Source organism: Akebia trifoliata, chromosome 15, assembly GCF_017979445.1.
Source record: "Akebia trifoliata isolate Shusen 1 chromosome 15, ASM1797944v1, whole genome shotgun sequence".
Classification (NCBI taxonomy): domain Eukaryota; kingdom Viridiplantae; phylum Streptophyta; class Magnoliopsida; order Ranunculales; family Lardizabalaceae; genus Akebia; species Akebia trifoliata.
This window is the reverse complement of record NC_141389.1, coordinates 4236891-4261318: the sequence shown is the minus strand read 5'-3', so window position 1 is coordinate 4261318 and position 24428 is coordinate 4236891. Positions and strand designations below refer to the sequence as shown.

The window sequence follows — 24428 nt, the reverse complement described above, 5'->3', positions numbered from 1 at the left end:
GTGAATGCACTGAGCCGAAGAAGGTAAAAACCAACTCTAAACCCCCCGTATTTCATTGTTTTGTTTGCACAGAGGTGCTTGTTGCTGATTCTTGTGACCCTGATTGGATTGTAGATTTCGGAGCAACCAAACATATAGCAAGGGATAGAGCAGGATTCATAGAGTTCCGTAGAGTCCCGCATGGTAACATGAAGATTTTCATGGGAAACAATTTTAGTAAAGACCTAATGGGAGTATGAACATACCAATTATAGATGCGTACAGGACACACATTGTTACTCCACAATGTACTTTATGCCTCAAGTGTTTGACATAGTTTACTTTTAGTTTCATCACTATTAGATTTAGATTTTGATTTCCATTATTCGTTAAAAACAGTTAGCATTTCTTTATATTCAATTGTTTATGGATACGTTTTTAATTCAAATGGTTTGTTTAAATTAGATATTAGTTTTAGTAATTTAAACTCTGTTACTTATTTGATTTCTAATGATGTTTCTGATTTTGAGAGATGGCATGCTAGATTAGGTCATATTAGGCAAGATAGCATGAAAAAACTAGTGAATATTAAGTTCATTTTCAAAAGTCGATCTTTCAGTCTATGAACACTGTCTAGCTAGAAAGTCAAGTAGGAAACCATTTAGAAAGGCGGTACATGCATTAATTCCCTTAGAGTTAATCTATTTTGACATCTGCAGACCACTTAGTGTGAGAATACGCCATGGAGCGACCTATTTCATCACATTTATTGATGATTATTAGTGATTTGGATATGTTCTTTTGATTTCACATAAATCTGAAGTATCAGATTACTTTACGAAATTTATGTTAGAAGTTGAAAATCAGTTAAAGAGGAAAATTAAGATTCTCGAAATTGATCAAGGACGCGAATATTTATCAGAGACTATGAAGAGGCTCTATGAAGAAAAAAGTATCCGTAGGCTCCGTAACAAAATGGTATAACAGAAAGAAGGAATAAAACCCTTTTAGACATGGTGAGATCGATGATGGCGCAAACAAACCTTCATTTTTCTTTTTGAGGAGATTTTCTTTTGACTGCAACCTACATCATCAATAGGATACCCTCCAAATCTGTTACATCCACTCCTTATAAGTTATGGATAGGTAGAAAATCCGATTTGGGTCATCTACGTCCATAGGGATCATCCGATTTTGTTCATATTCCTTCCCATCAAGTTGGGAAGTTAGACATGAGAGTTAAGAAATGTACATTTATAAGATATTCTGAGCATTCTAAAGGCTTTGTGTTTATATATGAACGAGACAATGGTGGAATAGTAGAGATTGAATCGCAAGATGTGGATTTCATTGAGAATGATTTCTCAAGCAGAAAGAAAACTCAGATATCATATGAGTTCTATGAGTTGATAGAACCAACTCTAGAATCAGAAGAAGAACCTTCACCTATTTTCAACGAGGGTGGGGGAACTAAACCTTCTGATGATCCGATGATCATCGAGGATAGTGATAGTCTACCACTAGATGTTATTGATGATGATCTTGAATTACATAGGAGTAAACATGGAACAATACCCTGTCGTCGATTTGAGATTGAAGGGGAATCATTCATGTCTGCTCTACTTGATGATGATGAACATAGGAATTACTGGGAGGCATTGCCATCATCTGCTTCTAAAGAATGGATGACTGTTATGCAAGATGAAATTAGTTCTATGATGAACAACCAAGTTTGGAAACTTATTGATCTTCGGCCTAGACGTAAGACTCTTAGAAACAAATGGATTCTAAAGGTCAAGCGAAAGGCTGATGGAACTATTGATAAGTATAAAGCCCGTTTGGTTGTGTAAAGATATACCTAAATAGAGGGTATTGACTATGATGAGAATTTTTCACCAGTAATTAGACTCACATCCGTTTGTCTCATTTTAGCCATTATCGCACATTTAGATTTAAATTTTTTTTAGATGGATGTTAAGACAACATTTCTCAATGGGGATTTGGATGAGGAGATTTATATGGATCAACCTGTAGGCTTTAAAATAGAAGGACATGAGCACAAAGTTTGCCAAGCTTAAAAAGTCAATCTATGGTTTAAAGCAATCATCCAGGCAATGGTACTTTCGTTTTCATCGAATCATTACTACAAATGGGTTTACGATGATGGAAGATGACAATTGTGTGTATGTTAAACGGAGTGGAAAGAGTTTCTTAATATTGTCTCTGTATGTTGATGACATTTTGCTGGCTGAAAATGATATGAAGTTGATTGTCGCCATTCAAAAGTGGTTATCCTCAAATTTTGAAATGAAGGATATGGGTAAAATGAATTTTATACTTGGAATTAAGATCACTCATGATCGCTCTAAGAGACTTCTTTGTTTGTCTCAGGAGACTTACATGAATAGAGTGCTCGAGCATTTTCGTATGCAAAATTGTAAACCGTAAACACTCCAGTCCAAAAGGGACATTCCTTACATCTTGTTCGTTGCCTTATGATGGATACAGAGAATGATAAGATGGCACAAGTGCTCTATGCAAATGCAATTGGGAGTCTGATGTATGCTATGATGTGTACTCGACCAGATATTTATTTTGCAGTAGGATTGGTTAGTCATTATAAAAGTAATCCATGAACTACTCATTGGAAGGCAGTAAAAAGAATTTTTCGATATTTGCATGGAACTACAGATATATACTATGTTACCAAGGAGCATATTTGCAATTATAGGACTATAGTGATGTGGATTGGGCTAGTGATCTAGATGAGTGTAGATCTACACCAAGTTATGCATTCTTGCTTGGAAGTGGTGTTATTTCTTGTTCTAGCAAGAAATAGTATTGTATTGCATTATCCACGATGGAATCAGAATACATTGCATATATTGCTGCGGTTCAAGAAACTGTGTAGTTGAGAAGGTTCCTTATTCTATTCAATATAGTGCATAGTGCCTCACATCCTGTATCGTTGTATTGTGATAGCATGGCAACACTGGCATATGCAAAGGATCCTAAATACCATGAAAAATTGAAGCACATCGATATTCGCTACCACTACATTCGAGATATAGTAGCGTAGAAGAAGGTAGTCTTATCACATATTAATTCAGGTCAGATGGTAGCAAATCCTCTGACTAAACCTATTCCACGAGACATTTATCTTACTCATGTTAAAAGTTTGGGACTTCGTAGATTTTGATTTGTGATTATAATAGACATATTGTTTTATTTGATATTTATTTTTAAATATAGATATTTATTCCTTCCATTTGTTTATATCATCAGTATATTGCATTCGTTTTAGATTATCTTATGCCCATACATTTTTTTATTATGTTTTTCAACATGGACTTATTTTTTGTCATTAGGCTAAGATCATTCATTCACATAATGATCGTCCTGTCACATAGACTGGGAACAGGAATGTATTATTTAGACAATTAAACATTAAGGGTTGAACCGATTATACAAGGCGCAATGATTGCGAGCTTGATAATTATATTATTGTCACCTCGAATATTGTCAAGATGAGATTCATAGGAATCGATTATGATTCATAGACTTGTAGAATCATAAAGCCTAAGAAAATCAAATGTGAACTTTAATCAAGTACTTTAATAAGCAAATGGATTGGGAAGTTCATGTTAGGCGCTCACGGTGCGACTAGACTTGGATCCGTATGGTATTGAGGTTGACAAACTCTTGAGGAGCTCCACCATAGCATGTAAGTTATATTATATGCGCTATTTAGTTTTTACCTTTATAATTACTTATACGAGTAAGTGAATGATTCCCTGTTTTCTTACTGTGAAGGTATTTTAAATAATTAGGTAATTATAATGCCCTTAGTGACTTATGACTATGTTGCAAAGTAGAGGTTAATGTTTACTAACTCTAGCATGTTACCTATGACTATGATTGATAAGGTCTAATGGAACATGACTGGGAAAGTAACTTAATAAAAACTAAACAACATGAGGGCTTGAAAAATATTATTTGGCATCACATTCTAATGATAGATTGTACACAATGACTGGAGCTAGTGCCGGCACTGCTATTTCTACTTTCAATTTTTTTAAGGTATATTATTATATATTCAACAAAATATATAGATTTACAAATTATTTTATTTTTGGAAAGAAAGCTCGTGCATTGTGTATAGGGTTGATCATTGTTCTAAGCTTAGACTCACGAGGGTTTGAAAAATACTCAATCCAATATGATCAAATAAGTCTAGGGCATATGTGAGTTATAGGAGATGAGATGTGTTTTGTTAGTTAGATAGAAACTTGGCATAATACTCTTTCCGGAAGTCAAACTCCCGTTGGTCGCACACTTTAATCCCTTGTATGAAGAAAATACATGCATAACTTGAGATGAAGAGATGATTGTTGAGTCCTATAATGGACGAGTGGGAGATGTTAGTTATTTTTGGATGTTCATGTAGACCCAAATTTTTATTATTCACGTATTAGGATTCATTTTTGGAGTTAGAGTCCTAGTAAGATTGACTTCTTATCTTCTTTATAAATAGATAAGATGTGGGACGTGAATAAAGAAGAGTAAAGATAACAGAAAATCAGATTCTCCTAAAAAAAAAAACTTCTTTTCTCTAAGTTGTAGTTTTCTAGGTTTCTATCAAGAGGACCCTAGGATTTAAGGCGTGGAAACAGTGATAGCTCTAGCAACGTCAACATGATGATTTTTTGGACTTCCGATCTTCGACGATCGACTCAACGTGACATGTAGTAAGGTTCGGATCTCCGCTGCGACAACAAAGTACGCTCCCTATAATATTCCTAACAGAATAGATCAAAAGTGATTTGATATGAAACATATAAAAAAAAACTTCATACATTTAAACCAAAGTTTAAACAACAATGGTGGTTGGAGCTTGTGGTTGGATTTGGTGATAATTTTAGACTTCAAAGTTTCATAAGACGTAGAGTGAATTTTATCTATTAGAAATTGATCACAACTTGTAACATAATCTCCCATCTATAATCAAATAGTACAATGACAAACACACATAAAGCTTTTCAAAAAGAGTAAAATTGAATACCACTAGTTCAAATTTTAACATTATTACCTTTGGAACAAAATCAATATAAAAAATTGATAATAAAAAAAAAAACAATTTCAACAGGGTTATTATTATTGTCTATTACTCAAATGAATTAACATAAAAATAGATTAAGACAATAAATTTCTTGAATTAAGATTATGCAAAAAAAGAAACCCAAAACAAAAAATATTAAAATCTGAAAAGGGTGATAGAGAGTACCTCTTTTGGAATTTGATTGAGATATGCTATCAAATCTAAGATCTATCAACAAAACAAAATAGTGAGAAATGTAAGGTTTCAGAAAGTGGGAAAACCAAAGAGGGGAGACAAAGGTAAAGAGAAATAGAGGGACAGAAAGGGGTGAAGACATACACATACACACACAAAGTTCAGTTCAGTTTCAAGGCATTTGGCATCTTTACTAGAGTCACTTTCAGGAGAGTTAGGATTTTGAATCGAGCGTCTACTAGCCAACAATGGTGGAGCGCATAGAGGATTCGATTTCCAATTTGGGGTATTTGTGGAGAAGGTAATGGAGGGAATCTCCAAGTTCACTATTCATTATCCTTCAAGTCCTTTGATTCGGATTACGAGAAGAAAGGTAAGGTAATGTGGTTCAACAGTATTTTAGCTCTTGAGATAGAGAGAGCTTACCTAGCTGTTATTGCTGCGAGAAGCATTCTACTTCTCTTTCGAAGTCGTGTTTAAAGAGGTAACTCAACCGATCGAAAAATTTTGCAGAGTTATTTGCTCCATAAAATTAAGGAGATTTTGTTAGTAGGTTTACTACATTTCGTAATAGTTTACAATAGAGCCCACCAAGATTTTAGCATCCAAGCATGTGTATTCCACAAATTGAGAGAATGTGTCCATTTCCATTGTTTTTACCGTGCGAACAAGCAAGGCCATAGTAATAATCTTTTGCAGAGAATCTTAAAGGAGCAAGATAGATATTGAGGTAAATTATCATTAATAAAGACTACAACCAAGATGCCAAAACCCCTTATCAGCTCTTCAAATCCATCAACAGAGAATCTTAAAGAAGTAAGACAATTATTGAAGTACATTGCTATTAATAAAGACTACAAGCAAGATGCCAAGAGTCTAAAGGAAAGAGAAATTTGAAGCAACACATTGCCCACTTCATCAAGACTTGCAACAATGTCGGTACATATCATATACAATGCATCTTCAAAGAAATTTAGACATGAAAGTAGGCAAATTCTTTCAATTAGGTTCGAGATTGGATCCCTATTTTGATAAAACTGTAACAAACGACTCTAAAATGTTAAAAAAAATAAGAAGCATGTACTACCCAAATATCCCATGCCCATAGCTTCATTTGTCGTTGGGGTTAGTTTTCTTCCTTTCTTGTCCTAGGTTAGCAATAAAGTGACTAGTAAGACAACCGACAAGAGGGCTATGCAATTATGTGGGCAACACCCTATCCTCTCGCGAATATTTTTATAAAGCTCGAAAGTCGAACCCAAACTTTTTTTGAGCCCATTATGGTCAGGCTTGGGCTTTACTAAACTAAACCCTTTGTAGATCTAGGGTTTTAAGATTGGATTTGGGTTTATACAAATCCGGCCCAAATCCATCCACCCATTGATAATAGCCCTATTTGATAGGCATTAATGATTGAGTTCCATTTGGAGAATAATAATGGGGTGGTTCTTGGAACCTTAGTGGTCTTCCAATGGCCACACAATGGGGACCCTAAAGTCATTGTAAGTGCGGTGGGAAAGTAAGGACTACTTGTCTTTATGTTATCAAGGGACCCACACGGTTTTAAGTAGCAATCATGTTTCCCATGTGAAACTCGCGCTTTATCATATTGTCGAGTGACCGGCTGCTGAGATACAACCGGCTATAGCCCGTTTAACTAAACCAACAGGTTCGGCGAACCCGAACCTCAGGTTCGGTTCTCCAAATGCCTATATAATGAGGTTTGTTTGGTCTTTAAAGGAAATTAAACGTATTTTCTGGTGCAGGTCGGAGACTCGAAGGATATTTTCGTTCGTTTGGAACTTTAGATATTTTTCTCCCACTTTGATCTTCTAAAGGTGGAAGAAAATCTTATCTGTTTTTCAGAGAATCTTCTTTCACTGATCTGTTGTTCTGATGTTTAATTTATTTAGTTAAAACTGCGTTCGATCTTGTAAGGTTTTTGACATTTGTTGCAAAGATCTGGGGTTTTTTTTTACTAAATCTGGAAGTAAAAGTGTTTTAGATCTCAAAAAGCTCTAATTTTGAAAGGGAAATGGTTTGAGTATGCGATATAAGTGTGATTCGATGATTAAATGATGAGATTGTTTGGTGTTGGTGGTCTTTAATTCTTGATTGGTTTGATTTGAACAGAAAAAGGTTTGATTTTCTGGAAAAATGTTTTTGATTTGCTTACAGATCAAATGTGATTAGATGTTTTTGAGATTTAGAGTTCTTGATTCAGACGATTGTTAATTTTAAATGTTGCTTACAGATCTACTATTTGAATGCTTGTTTAATATATTTTACTGAAATTGATCTACAGTTTAGATAATCTTTGATTTTTAGGAAAATATTCAAAGCTGTGATTTTCAGAAAAATGTATTTGATTTGTGAAGGAATTGTTTGATGATAGTTGATGTTGAAGTTTCTGTTTTTGAGATCTAGAATTTTTGATCCATATGATTGTTAATTTTCAACATTGCTTTCAGATCTACTATTTAAATGCTTATGTGATATCTTTAAAGAAATTGTTCTACAGCTTATAAAAGCTTTGATATTTGGGTAAAAATTATAGATCTACAATTGATTTGATTTGTTTGTTTATTATTGCTGATGAAGTTGCTTCATCTAAATATCTAAATTTTTATGGTACACTTTACTTACATTATGAGGAACTTTAATCTTTAAGTATTGTTTTTTAGATCTAATAATTATTTGATTTCTGTCTATGAAATTGTTTGTATTTAAAGTCACAAATCTATGGTAACATATCTTTGTAGTGTTGTGTATTGTATTCTTCTGTTATCAGTGACCATATGTTTGAGAACGAATTTGAAATGTGTTGGAACTTTCAATTGTAAGAAGAGATAGGTTTGGTGCTCTAGATCAGGAAAGGGTTTGAGAAAATGTGTCTCATGTAAAATGCTTCGACTTGTTTAGATTGGTTTCTCAAGGCTGTCTTGGATGAGAGCAAATTGTTTTGGTCGGAAACAGTAGCAAGTGTTTAAGGCCAAATTTGGTATCAATCATATTATCTATCTCATAACTTGTAACTATACTATGAAACGGTGATTAATTCCATTATCTATAAAAAGTGAATGCTATGGTAACGCATGCATGTTGGATTTTCTGAGGTAATTATTAGTCATGGGAAGAAATCACCTCTATTTCTAATGTGAATGACTGCTTTTTCTTGGAAATAATTCATATGGGTTTCGACAGTGTGGTATAAATGCAGATTTGACCATTAAGTTTTTAGGAGAATGCATGTCTTCAGAATGATAAGAGCAAGGGTAGATCAGACTTATAAATAAGACTGAAATTGAGTTAATTGAGTAGAGTTGCAACTGTTATAAACAATACCTGCTTCAATAGAGGGAGACCACCTTAGCTTGCCAGGATAAAATAGAGGATATGAAATAGGCAAGGAAAATATTTCTTCTGAAAGAGTATCCATCCTCATTCAAGCTTAGTAGTTATTGGAAAGAAAGTGAGTGAGGGAACAAGCAAGCCTAAGAAAGAAGTGGGCTTATGCGTCTTGGAATCCAAGGGAAAAAGTGAAGAGACAGAAGATGGACAGGGTTAGGGGTTTATGCTTATGTAAATATAGATGATACCTCGAGCCTACTTTTGCTGGGTAAAAGAAATGGGATCTAAGCATTATTTATCCTACTGAAGATTGCTATTGAGGAAGTTTTGTCAATTGCGGCGTTGTACTCATAGTTTTAAAAGTCTTGAGTCAACTGGAAACATGGTGGAGTTGTCTTAATTCTATTGGATTTTGAGTGACTCAGTCATGATTCTTGATGGACCAAGTCATTGAGTCAAATAAAAAACTTAGACGAGTTGACTTGAAACTCGGTCGAGTTTGAAATACACCAAGTCAAAGATTGAAACCCCATTTTCAAAAACCCTTCATTTTCTTTTTCTAAAATTCCTTGATTGTTCTCCCTAAAATCCATCATCTTCAGTCTCTTGAACCTATTTAATCTTGTCTTTAATGCATTTGCTTCATTCTCTTGACCCTTGATTTTTCTGTGAAAAAAATCCATCAACTTCGAGTTTCAACCTTGTCTTCAAACCAGACCTAATTATTTTATTGAAAAATCCATCTTCTTCATGCTCTTTAACCGATTTAACCTTGTCTATTGGCTCAACCTCCCGAGTGAAAAATTCTTATGCCCCCAAAACCATCATCTTCTACTTCCTAAAATATCGTCTTTCTGTTGTGAGTGAGGAAGGTTGAATGAGACATAGCTTAAAGTTGAAGAGGTTTAGGGAGACAAAATGTTTGTAGATGACTGGTTTAGGGAGAAAGATCAAGGGTGTTTGACCCATGGTTGAAGAGAAGGGTATTTTAAATCTAAGATTTTTTTTTACTTCGTTGGACTTTGAAGTTGAGTTTTTGAGTTTTGATACAATGGTTGTACTCATTTAGTAAGGGTTAATGATAATTATAGTTATCTCATTACATTTCAATTTGATACCAACCCAACCAATACACCAAAAGCACCTAGGTGTTAGTGGTGCAAAAAGTTAAGCCCATATCTCCTTGGGGTCGTAACACACCACGATATTATACAGTTGACATATGCGACGACTGACTTTGTGGTGGCTTTTACTTTAGTATTCTTCTTTCGGGGACCCGTGGTAGCCTTTCCTAGCAGAAGTCACTCTAGAATGGGTATTGAGGGTGTGAGTGGAAGGTGGGATATGGGAAAGAGTTACCTAGGGGCCTGAGAAGGGTACCAAAGTAAAAGTTATCACAGTACAAAGGGAAAAGGACTACCTAGGAGCTTTGAAAGAAGGGTACCAAAGTGAAAGCCGCCACAGAGTGGGTCGTTGCAGATGTCGGCTGTAGAGCATGGTGGTGTGTTACGACCCCAAAGAAGTATGAGCTTAATTTTTCGCACCACTAACACCTAGGTGTTTTTGTTGTATTGGTTGGGCTAGTATCATTTGCTATTAGAACCAACATTGCATCTCAGGTTCAAATGTCAGAAAGAGGGACTTGGGGACCCAAAAAGAAGAGTACTAAAGTAAAAGTCACCTCAGAGTGGGCACCAAAAGTGTCAATGGAGGGGATAAACTTGGAAAGGGTGACCTTGGAGGGGATGAACTAGGGTGAAAGTTGCCAAAGAGTCATGGGGGAAAAGACCTACACGTGGGACCAAAAGAAGAGTGAAATTCACCATAGAGTGGGGCCAATGTGGATGTTGGAGAGGGAATAAAAGAGATATATCATTATAGGACTCTTCTAAGAGGTCAAAGTAGCCTAGTCTTCACTACACAAGATTTAGTTCAACACTTAAAACATTTTTTTCTTTTCTTATTGCAAGATATTTATTAGCGTTTATCATATATATTTTGAGATCTACTCTTTTTGGTAAAGATGTTAACTATGGCAAGTATGGTATTACATTACATATGTGAATTTATTTATTGTAACATATAATTAGATATCCCATTATACATCTGCTAAATATTACAATTATTATCTACTTATCAAAATAATAATAATAATAATATGAAGCACATGCATCTAATAGAGGATGTGTGGTTTATGTGAACGATTAACTATGCGATATAATTTTAAACTCATATAATCAGAATATTTTATTTGCGTATAGAGAGTTTATCTGATGGTTGTGGTCTTGACTGTTTATAATACGTTTGGATTCAAGATGAATGTCTTGATGGAAAATTGTGAGAATAATTCGGCTTCAAAATTCAAGCATAAAAAAGTTTGTAAGGGTGGGGGAGATCAGTGGGGTGGGGTGGGGTGGGAGGTAGGGATGAGATTGAAAAGTTGGAACGAAAGTGAAGTGGATCGTGATAGTTTGAATTTGAGGAGATTATGGTTCAATATGTTATAATACCAAAATTTTTTTTGCTGTACACTAATCGATGTAAAACGCATGCCCGGTTCATAGAGTTTTCCAAAATTTTGAATTGCATGCCCATATAATATGTTTCTATAAGAAAATTCATAAACTTCATATTAGATGTGAATCAGTCACAAACTTGGTAACTAGAATCATGACAATTAATTGAGAACAAAATTTCTCTTGGTCTCTATAGCCCACCAATTTTGATTCCATACCACTTGTGTTCTTCCCACCAATTCAATATGTTGGGATTCGGTTCTTTTTTCTTTTCAAAAATGTATCCATCTGATTCATCATAGATACAATTGCTTCATATATATATATATATATATATGCTAATGTTTGGTTTCTTTTGTTCAGATATCACTTCACGGACCAAAATCGAGGAGAAATGGCTGTAGTGTCAGGAGGAAGATCTACACTAAACCCAGATGCACCTCTCTTTATTCCTTCAGTTTTTCGTCAAGTGGAGGATTTCTCACCAGAATGGTGGAAACTCGTGAAGACCTCAACATGGTTCCATGATTACTGGCTTAATCAGAATCAGGACGAGGAAGCTTTATATGGCTTTGGCGAAGATAACAATGGCTTTGATGATACCGATTTGCTTCCAGAGTCATTTGATCTCGACACTGGTGAAGAGTTGTTCCTCAATTTGGATGCTCAGCTGGAGGAGTTTTTCCAGTCTTTTGAAGCCAAAGAAGAAAATGAATCATCAGTCATCTCTGATGTCAAGAAAGAGAAACCTCGTAATGGTACAAGTTATAGTAGCACCCATTTTATTTCATTTATTCTCAGAGGAAGAGACCAAACTATGTGATGTGTTTTGCTTATATTTATGTTTCTTGACAAAAATCAGGATTAGAGATGGATGCAGAGGCACTGATGAAGAACTTGAGTTTGTCAAAATCTTCAAAAGAAAAAGGAGCCAAATCTTGGATGGAATCCGCCAAGTACCGGGAGAAGCCAGTCAAGTGTGTGAGTCCCAAGTGCAACCCCGGTCGCATCCACCAGCCTCGTTGAAAATCGTTCTCTATCAAGTTCTTGTCAAAACCACCTCAACAAAGTAAAGTAGTCTCACTTTTTTTTTTTTTTTTTTTAGAGGTTGTGTTGATGGTCATTAATGCATAATTGTACCTTTTGTTAATGGAATTAGTGTGTTTTTTTTTTTTTTCCCTTTTCTAGGAAATGGGTAATGGTGGGGTGGTTTTGATCTCTGCTCTGTGGTAGTATTTGTAGTCACGTTCTTGTAACTAATCCTAAGAAGGAAAAAAATGTAAAAAAAAGAAAAGAAAATGTTGTATCAAGTGCTCATGATGTGAACTTTCAACCCCCAAAATTCCATGGTTTCATCATTTTATCATGCATCTTATTTACACTTGTGTCACTTAACGTGTTAAGTGTGTCAGATTCATAGATGCTCTCATTGAGATATCACTCATATTTCGATGAAAAGAATTTATAATTTTAACACATCCACGTCAGAAATGTCCTTCACGATGTGCATTTCAATGTTAACTTTCAACCCTCAAATGTCATGGTATTATCATCTTGTCATACATCTTATTTATATTTGTGTTGTTTAATGTATTAATGATATATTTATTAATTAATGACGACATTACGAGTCTTTTTACATTTCGAATATATTATTATTATTATTATTTTTTGCCACTTCATCTTTTTAAACCTCTCAACAAATTGAATATTAAAGATTAGTATGTTACAATATTAAAAAAACACATGCACACAAGCAAAAAATCTGTAAATGAGAAGGGCAAAAACTCAGACGACACTAATATTTAATGAAGTCATCTAACGACAGGATCCCTTGACTCTTAAGAATGACTCGATGATTTATGAGATTAACGATGATTAATGAGATTAACGATGTATTCTCTCTACATAAAGTCAGAGGATTACAAATTCAAGAGAGACAGTAACTCTTAGATTACAATGTGTCTTCACCAAAAGGTGAATTTCAATAAATAAATAAAAAGAAATCTTTTACTTGGAAACAAATGCTAATACCTCCAAATGATTTTTATTTGGGATTTCAATAAATACCTTAAACTTGTGGATGAGTCCTCACAAGATTGGTAGCACCCCCTCAAAATTGCAATCAAATTGATGAGAATTTGAGCTTTAGAAAGCTTTTAAAATGGGACTGGTTTTTCTCATTTTTCTTGTTTATGTATGTTTGTGAGGAGACGTAGAAATAGTACCCCAAAAAACTTTTTTTTAAAAGTGCAAAATTTATGTCCAAATTCTGATTTTGGTACATTATTTATTTTAATTCCCAAAACATGCATTTCAAGTGAATTCGTCATTTTTATACTCAATGAATTTGTTGGTATAGTTACAAATTTGTAGATATTAAAAGTGATGAACTCACGAGTTCGTAAGTTATAAAAATGATGAATGACTATTTTGGGAATAAAAATGAACAGTGTCCTGAACTCGAAATTTCATCATATTTAGCACGTGAAAATGGAGATTCACCCTATATTTTATATAGAGATTCTACTTCCCCATCAAATTTTACTAGGAGTACTCTACACATTTTGGAGTGCACTTAGTACAATTTGGTGTGGCAATAGAATCTCTCTTAATATAAACAGTAAATAAACTATTTTATGGGACCAACTAGTTGCACACCAATCTTAAAAAATATATTTTTTTTGTTTTTTATTTTTTATAATCTCTATTTTAACCTACTGCTTGCACTCCAATACCTAATGTTTTAGGGTTTTACCTTTTTTTTAGCTCGTAGCTTTGTATTTTACGCTCATGCTCTACTTTGCTCGTGTTTTGTGATTGATTTTGCTAATGATCTCTTTGACTCCAACGTAATTAAAGTATTGATTTTCTATTTAAAATTAATATAAACTTGTGTATTCCAAGGAAATGTAACTTCATAGACATGATTATGAAATGACAAAATATTTCTTGTAAAAATAATTTATGTGGGCATAGTTGAGGAAGAAAAAAAAAAAAAAAAATGGAGTGCAATATTTTGTTAATTATTTTTGGAGTGTAATCATCCAAATGGAGTACAAAGGGGAACTTTCAAGTGATGGAGTGCAATTGATAATTGGTGGTGTGCAACTAGTTGGTCCCTTATTTTATATATATAAATCCCTTTCAAATTTCTACTTCAACCTGTTTCAAAACTTTCCCGAAACCCTTTCAACCTTCAAATTATTCCCGCCTGAATCTCTCTCCTTTCTCTCTCTCTCTCTCTCTTCTCTCTCTCTCTCTCTCTCTCTCTCGTCTTCCGATACAAATGGAGGCCCTCTACTCTAAGCTCTACGAAAAATACACTAAACTCAAGGTACTTTTCCATTTCGAATTCGATCTCATTTTTGAACAAATTTTTCCTGAATAATTTATGGATCTTATGTTGTTGTTGTTGTGTTTAGACGAGAAGGGAATCCGAAATAGATCAGCTCAATCACGACCAAGAAGTAAAATTCATGAATTATGTCTCCGGTACGCATTTTCCTCATAATTTTAAATCGTTTTTTTTTTTTTTTTCTAAATTAGGTCAATCTATGTTTCCCTTTAACAATTTATTTGTAGGGTTCATGTTCATGGCTGAATTGAGCTCTCCTCACCAAGTAAAAACCTTAAAAAAACTGTAAAAGTTTATGCTAATTTTAGTTATTTTTAAAGTAAAATTTGCAGGTATAGCTGAGTCATGTACTCGATACCTCTTTTATCAACCCATTTCATGTTAGGCTGAACAAGATTTGAAAAATTCAATTAGGGTTTTTGATTTCTCTGTAAACAGGACATTGAAATGTACTTTGCTGTATTAGCTCAATATATGTTGTCCTTTGCCAATTTCTTTGTTGGGTTTGTGCTCATGTGTGAATCGAGCCTCCCCACATCCACTTAAAAAAAAGGCTCACATTTTTTATTATTAAATCTTATAAAAGATTTATGCTAATTTAGGTATTTTTAATTTAAAGTTTTTAGGTGTAGCTGAGCCATTTACCCACCCATTTCATGTTAGGCCGAACAACATTTGATTGATTTGGGCGCCGCCATATAGATTAGTTACGTGGCTTCATAGACCTATAGTTAGATATGACTTTTTTGCTTTCTATTGAACTATGTTCATTTTTTTTTTTCCTTTTAATGTTTGTTGCAGCGGCAGAGGAGTTGATAGAACACTTGAGAAGTGAAAATGATAGGTTGAAAGATCAGATACATGACTTGACAAATGAAGTGGCTTCAGTTAGGCATGAATTTTTCCCAAGTTTTTTTTTATTTTTTTTATCTTGTTGTAAGCAAGGTAATAAAAACTGACATGTTGATTATTTTGGTGGAACTATGTCAGTTTTGATAGCCACTAACACAAAATCTATGGAACAATGTCTTTTTGTCAATGTTTTGGTTGAAATCACAATTTATTTTGACCGAAATTTTGATGAATAGTATATTTCATTGGAGTACTAAAAAAAGACACAGCAAAAAAGTATAATTATTTTGGAAAAATATTTGGCCTGGATATTAAAGAAAAAAAAAAAAAAACAAGCATAGACAGTAACAAGCAAATTTGTATTATTTTGACAGAAATAAAGTTTTGTTTGAATGGATTAAAATTGAAGAAGAAACAAATATCAGTTTGCAGAAAATCAGTATGGTCAAGGCGAGCACCTTGGTGAGTCTCAAGGTAGGGCGGATCAAATGTGAGGCAAGGCAGTTTAAGTGAGCCGCATCAAGGTATGCGCATTGACTACACCTCAGTCAAGGCACACCAAGCGTGCGCCTCAGTAAAAATGAATGAATTTGTTTAAATAAGAAACTAATTTTGGATTTGATTGTATAATTTTTTACATACAAAATAAGATTTATTTGAAAAGTTCAATTTTTTACCATTGAAAATATTGAATTTTACATTTGATGATTTTTTACTCGGCCCTAGTCCATTACGGTTTAGTCGACTTAGGCCTGATAAGGGTATAGAGCTAGTCTAAGGTAGAGCTCACCTTTTTAGAGCCTGGTTAGGGCTCAATCAAGCCTGACCTGAACCTGCCCATTGGCTCTAGTTGTGCTATTGTGCCATAGCAGCAACAACACATGTTGTTAGCCTACTTCTACTTCTATTTCAACTTTTAATTCTTTTTTTCCCTTCTAAGCTCCTTATTCCTCTTCTTGAAGTGTTGAGTAATTTAACTTGTTTGTAGAAACTCACATTTATACATTTTATAATTGTAAAATATCTAGAACCTACCTTTCACTATTTAATTTTTTTAATAATTTTAATTTTATTGTGCCTTACTTTACTTAGGCATGTGCCTTGCCTTTTGCCTCAGGCACTAGGAGGCCTTTGCTCCTTTTGCCCTTAACTACACTGAAGTGAATATATTCTCCAATGGTATCTTTATGTTAGATTTGAGAAGAGGATGAAAGGGGGGGAGAAGAAGGGTGTTGTAAAAACATTGTGACAAATATATATATATATATATATATATATAGAGAGAGAGAGAGAGAGAGAGAGAGAGAGAGAGAGAGAGGAGAGAGAGAGAGAGATTAGCTCAGGGGGTCGTGTTTGTCTTTCCAATTATTGCCTTTGTCATTTTTCTATTTTGGGTTTTGTTGGATTGCTCAAGACTCAGAGAGAGTGTAAGTAGGATTTTGGAAGTTTGAAACCTATTCAATACAATATGGATCATTATGTTACACCATTTTGGGATATTAATTCTACATATTGCTTAGCAAAAAAAATTTTACGCTATTTTGGGCCCAATAATCAGTTTGGCTTAGTGGACATGTTAAAATCCATTTTGAAGGCCAATTGAAACAAATGGTTAGATATTACAAATAAGGCTAATTTTGATGTGTATGTAAACTACACACATCAACAATCGACTTAATTTATTGTTTTTCAATATGGGTTTTTGGTCATGTCCACTAGCCAAATTGATTATTGGGCCCAAAATAGTGTAACATAGTTGCGCAACCTCTATTGTATTGATTAAACTTCTAACTTTAACAAGTCTACATACCTCTCTTATCGATTTCTCTCTTTAGAAGAATTCTAAATGCAGTGAGGAGTAAAGGACGATGAATACAGATAAACATGGCCCTTCAATGTACTCTTTGAATTTAACATAAAGATACCATTAGAGAGTATTTTCTTTGAAAGCAGTTCTTTGCTTCTATTTATTTTTTTTCCAACTTTAAGTCATTCAAGAACAGTTTTGTTTCTATCAAAATAAGACACTTCATATGTTTCTATTTGTAGTATCCAGGCAAAATATTTTGCCAAAAATAATTACATTTCATTTTGTACTTTTCTATCATTTTATTCAAAATCTGTTCATTGAGATTTGGTTGCAGTTAACTCTGATTTCAACCAAAATATTGACAAAAATACATTGTTCTACAAATTTCACTTCGGTGGCTGTTGAAACCAACATTTTTTTGGCAAAATTTGTCAATTTTTAGTACCTAGTTTGTTCTATTGGAGAACATGATGAGATTCTAATGCATGTATCATCTTTTTGCAGATCTGCTAAGGAGGGCCAATACACTGAATACCAAAAGCTTTTGATTGAAGAAACCCAAAAGAGTAAGAAACTATATACCTCCATGGACCACACACAGTTACTTTTAGTTTAATTGCTTATCTATCTTTAATAAAATTAATTTGAATTTAACTAGTTCATCTTTAACTAGTTCAACAAGTTATAATATGTTGGAACTTTAAGTAGTTCATCTTTGTTTATATTCTATCTTTAGTTTTCATTGAGGTATTAAATTTCAATTTCGGTTAGTCTGGAAATGGAAATATTTCGATGAATGTGGAAATGAATACAATTTTTGAAAATGATGGAAATGACAAAAATATTGATGAAATTTTCATTAACCCTGTAGGAAATTGTAAAATAGGCATTACAACACACTCATTAAGTCATCAAAAGACAATAAACTACCACATGGAGTGAGAAATTGAATATCAACAACATTTTGCTACACATACGCACACGTATCGAGAGCCTGACAGTGGCAATAACAATAATAATGTTGCATTAACTACATACAACTTAATATGTAAGACATTAAAATGAAGAAACTATTAAGTATTGCATTCGTGTATAATTATATTTCTTTTATTTTTTGAATAAGTATGAATAAATTGCTAATGTATCCAACTAATGGTTGATCGTAAGTGTACTTATATAAACTTACTTATATGCTTAGAATAGATTAAAATAAGATGAAATATATAACTAACTAATCATAATTCATTTATGCTAATGGATGAATGTTCTATGCAATTTTTATTAGTAAATACTATGTGTAATTTACAAGTTCTTCCTAAAAGCAATTATAAGTTTTTTCAAAAAAGAAAATATTTCGGTCTAAATTTACTATTCATTGAAATATTTCCATTGAAATATTGCATTTTTATACCTAAAAAGTGATAATTTTGTCCGAAATTCACTATTCATAAAAAAATTTCACAAGATGAATAGTGATTTCTAGGGGTGCACATGGTTCGGATTGGTTCGGATTTTGGCAAAATTGAAACCGAACCAATCCAAACCAACCTTGGTTCGGATTGGATCCCGGTTCTTATACTTATTATTTTCAATAGTAAAATTAAAATAGTTAAAATTTAAAACTAAGCAAAATAAATATTAAACAAAGCATCACGCGTAACACATAACACGCATAAACAAAGCATCAACATAATTATTATTTCAACATAAACAAAACATCACGCATAACACAAAAATAACAAACCCTTAGTTTGATCTTACATCGGTCTACCTATGCACGAAAAATTACTGGAATTTATTTTAAAAAAATGAAAATTCCATGGATATTTCAAGTGGGGGAGTGATCGATAGAGAAATTCTTATAAGTCAAAGATCTGTAATTAATGAAAAGGAAAAAAAAAATAAAAATATTAGAATCATATTCAAATATGAGTGACACAAAACACTCATAAAATGAAATAGAAAGGAAGTTGAAATTCATTAGGAGAAAATCGTTTTGTTTTTTTTTTAAATCTATTGTTGAAGCATATAAAAATTAGTACAATATATATATATATTATAATAGATACTTCGGATTGGTTCGGTTCTATTATACCCCTAATCCGGAACTGAACCAAATCAATCGGATTTTTTTTTTTACAATCCACAACCGATCCAAGACATGCTCAATCCAATCCAAAAGGCTTCGGATTGGTTCGGTTATCGAATTTACCCAATCCAGTGTGCACCCTTAGTGATTTCCATCAAAATATATACAAAAAGAAATTGTTGGTTAAATTTCATGTAGGAACTTGTGGAAATGGAAATATTTCGTGGAAATATGTCAAAATTTAATACTATAGTTTTCACTAAATAAGGGTAGTTTTAATATTATCTTTCAATTCACTTATTGAGGTGATTTGTGTAATTTTTTATGACTGCTCAATATAAAAGAATTGGAGAGCAGACATCCTATGGTTCACCCCCCTCATCTTGTTTTCTCTCCTAATTTTCTTCTTCTTTTTGGATCTTTTACCTAAACCCTAGTCTCTTATCTAAATTAACATGATATAAATGATTTAATGCATATTTACATGTGTATATTACAGCTCACATGCATATGTTGTGTCAGGTTTTTCTTATTACTTTTTCAGAATTAAATTTTTTTTTTTTTTACAATATTTTCTAATATATATTGATAAATAATGTTTTCTAAAATGTAACCTAGAGGTAATCATTGAATTCCAGTAATAAATAAATATTATGTATGATTTACAATTCCAGAATTGTCAGCATTCATGAAATTAAATATTTTTTTTTTCTTTTTGAAATAATAAAAAAAAATATCCTGAAACAAAAATTTGGTCTGACTGAGTTATAGATTGGCAATTGCATACAACATATAATTCTTTCATGCGTTATCAAGAAACCCATTTTTGAAAATTTCAACCATAAAACCTAATGCACTCAAATATGATGTAATGTACATTTTTTTTTAGAGCTCGTTGGCCTCAATTCCAAACTACTTCCTTTCTTTATTCTCTCTACCCCTTAACGTAGAAAAAAATCATGACAAGACTAGTAGAAACTTCTTTTGGAATGACAAAGATGGTTCTAAGAGAATCCCTATGGTCGATTGGAAAAAGATTTGTAAGCCAAAAAAGCAAGGTGATCTTGGGTTTCGAAATTTTGGCGAGGAGTTAGGAAGTTTATTGGGCTGTTTAGAGAGGTTTCATCATAGCCCTCATGATGAGGACAAGAGGCTTTGGGCGGCATTGAAAGATGGGGTATTTTCAATACGTTCCTTTCATTCGATGAGGTTTCAAGCCGTCCAGATTTTTTCTCCATCAAAAGCTATTAAGAGAGGTATGATCTTTCCAAATTTTGTGCCTTGTGTAAAGAGGATGGGGAGTCCTCTAGTCATATACTCCTTCATTGCAAGTTTACTCGACAGATTTGGGATTACTTTCTCTCTTTGTTTGGCATCTACGGTTGCATCCCTAACTCGATAAGCAATTTGTTTGTGTGTTGGGCGTACTGAGGTTCCCCTTTTTGTAAGGTGAAGAGAATTTTGTGGAGCATTATCCACTTCGCTATTTGTTGGGCTGTTTTGAAGGAACGAAATAGAAGGATTTTCGAGAGGGATGAATCAGATGTGTCTAGTGTGGTGCACTCGGTGTTAGCTCTTTTGTTCTATTGGGGGAAACTTTTTAAGGTCTTTAGAGGTGTATTTTTTGAAGATTTTCTTGCAAGATGGGATAGGATTTGTAACTTGGAGGATTAGTCTGCTTGGTAAGGTGTTATTTGTATTTTCTCTTTCTTTTGGGCTGGATATCTCGTCCCCCTCTTCTTGTACATTCTCTTTTCTTCTTTCAATAAATTCTGTTTACCTATAATAAATAAATAAAAAACCAATGTTGTGTATCATAATCCTTAGACATGTTGCATTTACACCTTCATATCCTATTTCTTTTAAAAAAAATTCTAAAGATTTTGGTTTAATTGAGACAGATCATCAATGTCCTCAACTTGGGAGAAAACTTTAAAATTGGCTTTGATCTACTCTATGTCTCTATCAATTGAAAAAATTATTTTTCGTAAGTTTTGATTCAAATGGATTTGATATGTTTACACTAGAGCATATAGCAACCAATTTCTAATCACACAATCGGATTTGGATTCATTTCTAAGGGTTCAGAAGATAACTTGGCTAAATTTTAAATATTCTCAACATATATTTGAGGGAATAATGTAATTCATATACTATGATTTAAAACGTTGAGGGAAAATCACTACTCGTGAAAATTCATTAAATAAATAGTGATTTTGACCTCGAAATTTGGAGGAAAAGAAATGCAAGTTATTTTTGATGTTGGTGGAAGGGAAATATCACAATGGGAAATTATTGAAATTTTTAATACATTGGGTGGAACACAAATGTTTGGTTTTTGCATGTATGGCGCATGTTCGATTGGCTTTGATTTACTGCAGTTCTGATTATTCGTCTCTTCTTACGATGTCCTTTCTTCGTGAACTTGGCTCAAATATTTGGCAGCAAAAGAGCTTTCTGAAGAACTTAACAGGCTTCAAAACCTACAACGTCAGGGAACTTTGCTGTAACACCACTGAGGGAAACAATGACAATGCGCTGTTGGATAATCCTATAAACACTCTAGTTGGATCAAGAGATTTATCCGAAGGATCATCCAGAAAGAAACGACGTCTTATGCACGCTGCGTCGCAAACCGATGAAGCCAGAGTTATTGCAGAACCCATTGGTCAAGTGAATCCTTCTGTGGTGGAACCCCAGAGAGATTCATCGAGAAACTCACTATCCCGTGATGATGGAAATACTCAACAGGTACATTTTGCAAGATCTACATTCACATAATACTATTAATTGGCTTTTTTTTCTTTATACTTTGACTAATGTAAGTTTTCAGGCAAACTGCTGTATGAGAAAGACTATCAGTTCAGGTACATATCAAGAATATAAAATGGCTGCCATTCTACGTCTCCACTATGCAATATATTTAACATATTTGTTTGATCTCATTTTTTTAGGAGACTGTATAAATGCAAGTTGTGTGTTTCAAACCTTCGTTGAATGCTTAATTGGCATGAAGTTTGCTTCAGTTAATGAAACAGAAGGATTATGTCTTTCAGCGCTTCATCAGTTGAGCGGTAATTACTCTTCCCTCTTACTGTGAAAAACTTAATGTTGTTTTATATTTAAATGCTAGTTTTCCCCCGTTATAGTTTAAATTTTATGCTTTTTTATTTCTATTTCCTTTCTATAGAGGAACCTATATATCTGAAATTAGGATTTAGAATAAATATATTTGAGAAAGATCTAAAGGTGCCAACTTAGCTTAGTTAGGAAGGCTTGAAGATTGTTAATCGCATGATCTAGGTTCAAATCCCGTTGAGCCCACCTTCACCTCTGCTGACCACTAACAATTGCTTGCCTAGCCAAAAAGTTCTGCTGTCAATGGTGTCAACTTTGCTTAGACTATTTCCTAGACTATGAATTAAAGACTTTCACTCAGAAGAGAAGATACAAGATGTGGGAAAGTGGAAAACAATTGAGTAGAAAACTATATAAATAGGTCTAAAATCACATCAATGGTGTGAGAAACAACCGATAAAAAAAAATGGTGTGAGAAACAGAAGATTTTGGTCTGATGTCCTCTCTTTTGGCTTAAAGGATCATACTCATGTTCACAGGGGTAACCTGCTGTTTTTTTTTTTACTTAATAATTTTTATTTGTTTAAATTATGCTAGGTAGTGACAGTTACAATGATGCTTTTGAGATTTGAAATGTTGAAAAGCGAACTGTCTACATTTTCATACAGTGCTGGAACAACTATGCCTTTAGTATCAGATCATCTATTCCACCAACTCACAAATTGGGTTTCGCAAATCCCCTGCTTACTAAAATTTGTTATTGCAACCCAACTTTTACTTATCACACCCCAATTAGAATAAAAATAGATAGTTGCTACTGACATCCCAACTTTTGCTTATTACACCCCATTTAAAAATAAAGCAAATATGTGAATGGTTGAGAATAAGTAAAAGTTGGGGTGCGAATAGAAGCTCTCTCGTTTTTTTTCCGGATAGATTTTATTTGTTGGGTTTAGGATTTTCTAAGAGCTTAATCATAATTTTAAGCAACTATTGAATTTAATTGAACAATTGGTATAATGTTTGTAATGTTGAGATTGTAATTTTAGCCAAACCTATGTAATGTTTGAAGAGGGTGTTTTAATCTTTAATTGGAATGCGATAAATAATTTGAGAAATTAAGGTGTAATAAGTAAAATTTGGGATGCGAATAGTACCTCTCTAAAAACAAAGTCAATGAATAAAAAATATGTAAGAGTTGGGAGGCCAATATAAACTCTCTTTTTTTAGACTTCTATTTGTTAGATTTAGGATTTTATATTGACCTAATCCTACTTGTAAACAACTGTTGAAGTTGTTTGAATGTGTTATAATGCTTTGTAATGTTGAAGTAATAACATGAACCAAAATTTTTGTAAGAGTCGTGATAATCTGACGCCCCCCCTGTCATATGCCACCCCACGGCCCCAGTGTAGAACCATAGATCATTTGCCTCAGGACACAAGAAAAAAATTTATGGTTCATTGTATCCCAAGGCAAATGATCTATGGCTTTGTGATGGGGGCGGGATATCAGAGGGGGACGTTAGAAAATCATTACACCTTTTGTAATGTTAGAATGGCATGTTTTAATCTTTAATTAGGGTATGATAAATAATTTAAGAAATTGGAGGTGTAATAAGTAAAAGTTGTGGTGTCAATAGCAGTTATCTAAAATTTCAATGTTTTATCATGTTGTTGTTCCCATTATTTGGGATAATGATGATCTTGAGGAACTAATTAGCTTTACAAATAATACAATGTTTTTCTTACACTATTTGGGTTTTAATGCAGGGTACACGTTCAGCCTAACATGGGTCAGTAAAGGAGCTGAGGAAGAAGCGGAGCTGTTGTACCATGTATTGTCCTTGGGGATGATTGAGAGAATAGCTCCGGAGTGGATGAAGGAGGACCTGATGTTCAGCACAAACATGTGCCCTATTTTCTTCAAGAGGGTATCCCAAGTCATCGGATTGCATTGCTGATGTTTTTTATCATTAAATCTTGGGTTTAGTTATGTGTGGCATCCAATGTGTTGCAGGAGAAAAACATTATTGAAAAATGGATCATTTTGTATATTTTTAGCTTCTTTGATCTAGTAAACCAGAGTTCTAAATCCTTTCA

General features: G+C 33.5%; 2 protein-coding genes across 4 annotated transcripts; both read left to right on the top strand.

Moving 5' to 3' along the window:
- The first annotated feature begins 6957 nt into the window (after nucleotides 1–6957).
- LOC147384012 (protein EARLY RESPONSIVE TO DEHYDRATION 15-like) lies at nucleotides 6958–12481 on the top strand. 3 transcript variants are annotated; one of them, XM_086425542.1, is made up of 4 exons: nucleotides 6958–7110; nucleotides 11503–11897; nucleotides 12002–12208; nucleotides 12328–12481. In XM_086425542.1, the coding sequence occupies exons 2-3, from the start codon at nucleotides 11534–11536 to the stop codon at nucleotides 12163–12165; spliced, it is 528 nt and encodes a 175-aa protein (XP_086281668.1). In that variant the 5' UTR covers nucleotides 6958–7110; nucleotides 11503–11533; the 3' UTR covers nucleotides 12166–12208; nucleotides 12328–12481. The 3 variants fall into 3 exon arrangements, with proteins under 3 accessions (XP_086281668.1, XP_086281667.1, XP_086281669.1); XM_086425541.1 differs by having other exon boundaries at nucleotides 12002–12481; XM_086425543.1 differs by lacking the exon at nucleotides 6958–7110 and adding an exon at nucleotides 7232–7411 and having other exon boundaries at nucleotides 12002–12481.
- A 1833-nt stretch (nucleotides 12482–14314) lies between these two features.
- TTN9 (titan9) lies at nucleotides 14315–24428 on the top strand. Its single transcript, XM_086426252.1, has 8 exons — nucleotides 14315–14476; nucleotides 14565–14634; nucleotides 15299–15389; nucleotides 17664–17759; nucleotides 21630–21999; nucleotides 22082–22115; nucleotides 22203–22322; nucleotides 24099–24428. The coding sequence occupies exons 1-8, from the start codon at nucleotides 14429–14431 to the stop codon at nucleotides 24287–24289; spliced, it is 1020 nt and encodes a 339-aa protein (XP_086282378.1). The 5' UTR covers nucleotides 14315–14428; the 3' UTR covers nucleotides 24290–24428.